We start from the raw sequence: 8,767 nt of genomic DNA on the forward strand, positions 1-8,767 counted from the left end.
TTGCATAAATTGTCACAAATTAGATTCGTGACATAACAACTGATGAAAGTGTATCCCAGACTTGGCGAACTTTAATAAATCAGGCCCACAGTGTTACAAAAAATGGTATGCCCGCCTTATTTTAGACCTCTGCTGCACTTACCTATCAAGAGCTGCTGGTAGGAGACAGACTTTTCTACTCCAGCTGTAGAAGTATTAGAAAAAAACTTGGGCTATGAATTATAAAAATTGTTGTGGTGGAAAGGACAGAGCTAATTAACTCCTGACAGATTTCAGCAGTGAAATTAATGAACAACACAATAAGCCAGTGGAAGTTTTCCTCTACTAGTAGCATATATTTCACCTTAGTCCTGTTCTAGGTCCTGAAGCCTTTATTGAGCTTTAGACAGGATAACGCCTCCATATAACAGAGTAATAAATCTTTAAAGTAAAGATAACAGAGAATGTTGATCCAGGGAATATCCTATTGCCTCAGGGAATCAGGAAGGTTTTTTTCCCCCTGTTGGAGCAAATTGTGCCAGGGTTTTTTTTGCCTTCCTCTGGACCATCTATGCCCATTGGGTTTTATATCTGGGGTATGTTTATTTCCCTAGTGGTTGAACTTGATGGACTTATGTCTTTTTTAACCTAACTATATATAACAAAATATATATAAAAAAAACTATATATAACAAAAAAGTACACATCTTACCTTCTAACCTGACCTAATTATTTGTCTCATACGAGAACAAGTCTTTATATTTGCAAGCTGGTGCCCAATGCTCTCTTTCTTACTTTTAGTGCAAATAAAACTTATTGCTAGGTGTAAAGGATGATGGTGGTTTAGAGTGCTAAAAAAGGTAGAACTGTCTGTTTTGGGGAACATGAACAGAAAATATACTGTCAGAACACCAACTTTTATACAAATCAAAAATGTGTGCTTATTATAGTGCATCCCTTTACACCTATGATCTAAATGAAAATGTGATTTATCAGACCAGGCCACTTTCTTCTATTGCTCCATTGCCCAGTTTTGATGCTCATGTGCTTAGTGTAGGTGCTTTAGGCAATGGACAAAGGTCAGCATGGGCACTTTGACTCGGGTGCCCATAACCTTCTTGCCAGTTGTACTTCCCTGGACAATTTTGTGGTAGGTATTTAGCAAAGCATAACCAGGTACACTCCAAAAGACCTGCCATATTGAATATAGTTCAAACTTGTCATTTAGCCATCACAATTCTTTAAAAGATCTATAAGCACCATACAGAGGTTCAAAGGGAGGTCAGAGAATTGTTGGTGGAAAAGATCTTTAGTAATTGTTTCCAGTGGCAGATAAATGAACAAGAGCTGTACACAAAACTCTGTTCTGTTCTATTGAAAGTGGAGTGCTCCCCTCCATAAAAGTGAAAAAAAAGTTTTAAATGCTTTACACAGATACAATGTATATTAACATCAATCTGAAATATATAAATATTGGAAAAAACCCTGTAAAACAAAACCAGACTGAGGGCTTTTAATTTACTATACCAAAGCAAACATTATCATCCACCTCAATTCATTGAAAAAATTGCCTTGATTTTAGCAAGCTAAAAATTTGAATAACTTTAAATAAGAATTATCAACAATGACCACTCAACAATGAACACTGAAAGCAATCAGTCAAAACAAAATACAAATAATTACAATTGAAAACACAGAACAGAAAACGGTACCAGTTCTGGCTCCTGTGAAAAGGAGCAGCTGAAAATTAATTCACATCATGCCCAGTAAATACTACACAACAAAACACACAAGTAGTAGGTATAAAGGTACAAAAGCAAAGGAAAGAATAATGCAAGTTCCTAAATTCTGCAGCCACATTCATACCTTTTTAAGATTTAGAATGTGTCAAATAAAGCCAGAAAACTTTGGCAGTCAGACTGCTATTCTGATTTTTTATGAGACATTTGACTATAGCAACACACCTTAGAAGAAGCCCCAGGTGACTCCTTACTCCCAGCAAGCTGTTGCTATGGATACTGATGCTACCTACAACTGCCTGAACTAAACACCAAGCAAGCTATTGTATTGTTAGGCTGGAGCAACACATTGCCCAACACATATCACTCTCCTACTTAATACAGGGTATTTAGGACCTTAAAAAAGATATATATATACCAAGATATACTGTATATTACACCTGACAAACACTGAATAGAAATGAGAAGTTGTAATACTGCAGATATCCTCCTTTTTTCTTTTGCCTTAACAAATAAACATAATCATATTAACATCTATCCCTATTAGGATATTTTAAAAATGCTATAAAAAGAAAAGAGCAAAGAAAAAACAACCCCCAGTTGACCACAGACCAACTATAGACATACAAATATTGTACAAAACACTTATGAAATACTATAACAAAACATAGCTACACAAAGTGCAAACATAACACGAAAAGAATCAATAATAGTAGGAATTATGGTAAGAATAATAATGCAGAATTTAGGCTTACAAAACTGTGATCAGACAGGTCTTCATTGCAAAAAGGGACAGTTGATGTCCCTTCTAAAATAAAATGTGAACTCGCCCAATCGCTGTCATCTTTTGAAAGTTCAGCATTAGATGCTGGGATACCTGGTATCCCTATCTTATATTCCCGGGGCTCCTGGCAGGTAAGGATATTTTATTGTAAAAGAGAGAGTCTGTCCCTTCTGCAATAAGCGACCCGCCTAGTCAATTTTTTTTTTAATTTTTCTTGTTTTTTTCTTGTATTTAGTCTACTTTATTATTATTGATGATAATAATAATAATCCTCTCTATATTCTTAGCTACATTATCACTGCACGGCCAATGAAGACAGCCAAATCGTCCAGGTGAGTCAGCCAGGGTTTAGTTCCGCTTTAAATACCTCAGTGGCCCTTTCTGACACACAACTACAACCCCCCTCCCCCATTATATACCACTTTCCTCCCACTTCTTAGATTGTAAACTTTTTGGGTACGGTTCTCTCCTCCTTTATCACTGTTTGTCATTTGTAACCCCTATTTATTACACAGCGCTGTGTAATGTTTTTTTTTTTTTTTTAATACAGTTTGATGATAGGTATAAAAAAGAACACGCAAAATTAAGAAGAGCACTACATGTATTTTCAATGCTGCTGAAACTAATGACTGGCAAGCAGCTGTAACTTTTAGCTGGGGACAAAGTGAAAAAAGGTTTAATGGTAATATCAATCCATTGTGTACTTTTATCTTACCATAAGCGGCGCCATCTTATCCCCGAAACCCCTCCTCCTCCTCACTGTGTATATACCCCACTAAACCGGTCACCGAGCCTTCTTCCTGGATACGCCCATACACATTTTCTTTTTAAAGATATAAATGGAGTATCCCACAGTATAGCACGGTGATTGATTAGAATCAAGGTCGCTGATTGTTTTTGGCTGGCGCGGCAGTTTCTTAGTTACGCACAGAGTCACCCTGGGAAAGCATGAAATTGAATCTAGGCCTCCTCCTGCCGCAATACTAGGTACGTGATAGAGCAACAGTTGATCATGTGGTGAAGTCGAAACGGGTCACGTGATTGTGACGCCATGCAGGTCTTTCTCCAGTTTTGTGACGCTTGTAGGTCCTACAGATTGTACCAAGGCTTGCGACTAGTCCCTAGAAGGACCGTCTCTCTTGAATGGGAAATAACCTGCACAGTGTGAGCGCAGGCTATTTCCCATTCAGTACAAGGACATTTTGCGCCTAGTTGTCAGATCCGGTAGACGGATAGGAAATAGCCCACGCATATATGAGCAGGTTAATTCCCATCCAGTACAAGGACCTCATTATTCCCTAGTGATCTGGTTCGGTATTTGGATAGGAAATAGTCCACTCATATATGAGCAGGCTATTTCCCATTCAGCACAAGGACCTTTTCATGCTACTTAGTGGTCAGGTCCTGTAAAAGGACAAGAAAAAGCTCGCTCATATATGAGCATGCTAATTCCCATCCTGTACAACAGGGGTGTCAAACTCAAATACACAGTGGGCCAAAATTAAAAACAGAAAAAGTCGCAGGCCAAACTTGAAACTGAAATAGCACCGCTACTACAATTCCCTGCGTCTATAAAAAAGTCCAATGCGGGGCCACGTATAGGCAGAGAGGCTGCTGGTCTATAGACGCGAGTGATGCCGCTACTACAAAGCACCATTTGACCCCCTAACATTTACAATATTTCCCCAAAAATCATTGGTGTCAGTGGGGTCAGCTTTTGGTTTAAAAAAAAAAAAAAAGTACTCACCACTACTGATATCGTATTCCAATCCTGCGGTGTGCGTCCCGGCTGGTTCCGTCCTCTTTTCTTGGTATTACTTCGCCGCTGGGTACCACGTGGCCGCACTCCCTGAGGTCTGCTGCAACGGCTGCTCCTTTGCACAAAAAAGCTGCCGATAGGGCTTATTTTCGGGGTAGGGCTTACATTTCCCCCTTGCATGATTAGCATGCTGGGGTTTATTTTCGGGATAGGTCTAATTTTTGTGGCTAATTCCCATCCAGTACAAGAACCTCATTATTCATTAGTGGTCATGTCCAATATTTGGATAGGAAATATCCTACTCCTATATAATAAGGGTAAACAACATTCAGTACAAGGACATTATGATGCTCACTAGTGTTAGGTCCAGTAATATGAAATAGCTCACTCACATATATCCAGAGTAATTCCCATCTAGTACTTGAGCTTGTACTGGATGTGAATTAGTCTGATTATATATGAGTGGGCTTTTTCCTATACCTATACAAAACCTTAACACGAATGAAAAGGTCATTGTACTGAATGGGAATTACCCTTAATTTTATCTAAATACTGGACCTGATCACTAAGGAATAATGTGGTCCTTGTACTGGATGGGGAATAGCCTGCTCATATATGAATGGGCTATATTCTATCCAAATACTGGACCTGACCTCTAGGGAGGCATCAAAAGGTCCTTGCACTGGACAGGAAATAGCCCACTTATATAAGTTCAGACTAATTTCCATCCATTACAAGGACCTTATTATTCCTTAGTGGTCATGTCCAGTATTTGGATAGAAAATAACCCATTATATATAAGCAGGCTATTTACCATCAAGTACAAGGAACTTTTTAGCCTTTTAGTAGTAAGGTCTGGTATAGGGATAGGAAATAGCCCACTCAAATATATCCATGGTAATTCCCATCCAGTACTTGTGCTTGTACTGGTTGTGAATTAGCCTGATCATATATGAGTGGGATATTTCCAATCCTTATACAGCACCTGACCACTAGTGAGTATCATAAGGTCCTTAAGGTGATTCCCATTCAGTACCCTTCAGTACAAGGGTACTGAATGGGAATCACCCTGGATATATATAGTGGGCTATTTCCTATCTAAATACCATTTGTCTTTACATTGCCAGCTGTGCTTAGGGAGTACAACATTCACTCCCCTGGGTCTGGCGTCAGTGACTCATGATATGCCCAAGTATAGTATCAGTCTGAGTTTGGATAACTTAGTTCTCTCAAAAGTCTGTTTCTTGTAGAAAGGCAATATGTACCTTTTGTTACCATAAATCACACAGAAGAGCAGTCCACTTTTCAGGAATATTTAAAACCTTGGTATTAACCCCCCTAGAGGTAATCCCGAGTGTGACTCGGGGTGGAATTCACTTGCAAAAAGCGGTAACCCTGAGTCACACTTGGGGTAACTTTAGAAGCCCCCCTTCTCTTCTGCCAGCGCCGATTTCCTGCTGGAAACCCCCCCGGAATTTACTATAGTTGTGATGCGAGCAGCATTGTTGGTGGATCTAGGGGAGTGAGCAGGGTGGGGACATGCCTATCGCATCACCTGGCAAGATGTGACATCTTCTAGGTGATGCGGTGGAGTGATGGATTCTGGGAGCAGGAAATTTAAAAGCTGAATACTATGTAGTCTGCTTTAAAAAAATTTTTTACAGTAAAAAACACATAATAAAAGTACAAGTACGTATTTTAGTGCACCAACCATCATTGTCCAGTGCCCTGATTTACATTTTGCCCAATATTAGCTCTGACCTTGATCTGACCTTTTGATGACTTATAAATCTCACTTCCTGAATGTATCATCTCATTTGATCACTTTGTCTTTGACCTTGATTGTTCCGGACTGATTGCTGGAGACCACATGGCATCCAAAAGGCATCTTGCCGGTGCAAGCGCTGTTTTGGAGGAATTCGAAAGCAGCAATAGCGATTTGGAGTCCCTTGTGGAATTGAGCGATAGTGATTCACCAGGAAATTTGTCATCAGACAGACAAGTGAACTGAGCGATGATTCTGAACCTGAGGTCAGTGCTGTGCGCACATGGTGCTCCATTGACCTTGATGCGGACCAGGCAGCACCGCCAAGATTTCCATTCACCGGTGCACCTGGGATGAAAATTGAGGCCTAATGCGACGACCCACTGGCATACCTGAAGTTGTTTTTGACCGATGGAAGTTATCAAAAAAATTGTTGTGGAGACAGGTAAGCCGCTTTGTTTGCTAACATTTTGCTATTTTTTTTTTTTTTTTTTTTATGGAAACGTGTGCTGCTCTTTGTTTGCTAACTTTTAAACATTTTTTGCTAATTTTTTTTTTTTTTGGTGCTCCACACTTGAGGTTTGCAAGAAGCAGAAAGTGGGAACCTGTGACCAAGGATGACATTTGGCTGTTTTTGGGCTTGGTGATCCTGCGGGGAGTTGTGGGCAAATCCGTGCAGAAGTGGTACTGGTCCAAGAACAAAATGCTTGCCACTCCATTCTTTGGCACAGTCATGCCAGAATACCGCTTGTCCGTCATCATGAAGTACCTGCACTTCACAAACACCGAAGAATTTGATGAGACTACCCATCCTGCACCAAACTGAAGAAAATTTGGGAAGTGTCTCAGATGATTCTACAAAATTTCCAGCAAACCTATGTGCCAGAAAGAGATCTCAGCAATGACTACAGTCTAATGGCTTACAAGAGGAGGCTCAGCTGGGTGCAGTACATTGTGTCAAAGAGGGCACGATTTGGCGTGAAAACGTATATGCTGTGCGAATCCTAATCTGGCTACGTTTGAGTATAGAGTACTTTACACTGAAAAAGGGACACAGTTCAACCCCAGATACAGCCATAATGGATTGGCAACATCTTCGGGTATGGGATACCTCATTGAGCCATTGCTAGGTCAGGGCTATTGTGTCACCACTGGCAATTTCTACTTCTCTCCTGGGCTTTATGAGTTCCTTCTGCCACACAGAACAGATGCCTATGGAACCGTTAGGGCCAACCTGCCATCAATGTTTGCAAAAGGGAAGCTGAAGACAGGAGAAATTGTTGCCTGTCAGAAAAGCAAGATGATGGCCCCGAAATGGGATGACAAGAAAGATGTGTGCCTGATGAGTACTGTTCATGATGCCTCCACCGTTCTGGTACACACAAAACATGGGAAAAAAGTGATGAAACCACAGGTGGTGATTGACTACAACAACACCATGGGAGGTGTCGACAGAGCTGACTAAGCTATGACATTCTACCCAATGATGGGGAAACAGCAAAAGAAGGACTACAAGAAGATTTTTAGGCATCTAGTTGAGCAGTGCCTTAAGAATGCATACATTACTTCCGGTTCCGGTGCCCCATGTAAAGAGCAGCGTGAGACGCATCTAGGTACTCCGCTCCTCTGACTTCACGCTGCGGTGTGTCAAACACCGCGATCATACTCTTCTGCTCCCGGGGCACCGATGGATCGCTTTATTGCTGGCTCCCAGTCCTCAAAACGCGGTCAGCAGAAGCAGACTGCACGAAAGGCTGCACAAGCCAAGATGGCCGACGCCATATCAGACCACGAGGCTGAAGCACACAACCCAGGTAGGATTGACAGCCCTGCTCATCTCTGCCCCTCTATTGATTACAAGCAACTTGCCTCTGAGGTGTCTCAGCACCTTCGAACCAGCACTGCTTTTAAATAATAAAGAAGCTTTGGCAATACATTTACAGCCCATTACAGAGCTGGTACAGAATCATGGGGCAGACATACAAGCTATGCAGCAGCGTATTAGTGACCTGGAAGATGACTGCTTAGTACACGTACTGTACACATACAGTTGGGTCCATAAACATTTGGACAGAGACAACTTTTTTCTAATTTTGGTTCTGTACATTACCACAATAAATTTTAAATGAAACAATTCAGATGCAATTGAACTGCAGACTTTCAGCTTTATTTCAGTGGGTTGAACAAAAAGATTGCATAAAAATGTGAGGAACTTAAGCGTTTTTTAACACAATCACTTCATTACAGGGGCTCAAAAGTAATTGGACAAATTAAAAAGCTGAAAATATTAATTTCCAATACTTGGTTGAAAACCCCTTGCTGGCAATGACAGCCTATAGTTTTGAGCTCTGCCAGGCCTACTGCAGCGAATTTCAGTTGCTGTTTGTGGGCCTTTCTGTTCAAAGTTTAGTCTTCAACAAGTTAAATGCATGCTCAGTTGGGTTCAGATCAGGTCACTGACTTGGCCATTCAAGAATAATCCACTTCTTTGCTTTAATAAACTCCTGGGTTTCTTTGGCTGTATGTTTTGGGTCATTGTCCATCTGTATTAGGAAACGCCTCCCAATCAATTTGACTGCATTTAGCTGGATTTGAGCAGACAGTATATCTCTGAACACCTCAGAATTCATTTTTGCTGCTTCTGTCCTGTGTCACATCATCAATAAACACTATGCTTTGGATCATGAGCTGTTTCACGCCTTCTCCATACTTTTTTCTTGCCATCATTCTGGTTGTTGGGT

At 40.7% G+C, this 8,767-nt stretch overlaps 1 protein-coding gene across 3 annotated transcripts in view; it reads right to left on the bottom strand.

The window, feature by feature from the left end:
- ODF2 (outer dense fiber of sperm tails 2) overlaps positions 1-3,524 on the bottom strand; it is a 65,924-nt gene extending 62,400 nt beyond the window's left edge. Inside the window, exon 1 of one of the 3 annotated variants that reach the window (XM_072431223.1) lies at positions 3,218-3,522. In XM_072431223.1, coding sequence (XP_072287324.1) covers positions 3,218-3,232 — 15 coding nt within the window. In that variant the 5' untranslated portion in view covers positions 3,233-3,522. Of the gene's footprint in view, positions 1-3,217 lie in introns of all 3 variants that reach the window. The other 2 variants (XM_072431224.1, XM_072431225.1) reach the window with 2 other exon arrangements.
- Positions 3,525-8,767: the final 5,243 nt, after the last annotated feature.

This window comes from Pyxicephalus adspersus, chromosome Z (genome assembly GCF_032062135.1).
Source record: "Pyxicephalus adspersus chromosome Z, UCB_Pads_2.0, whole genome shotgun sequence".
In the NCBI taxonomy this organism is placed as follows: Eukaryota; Metazoa; Chordata; class Amphibia; order Anura; family Pyxicephalidae; genus Pyxicephalus; species Pyxicephalus adspersus.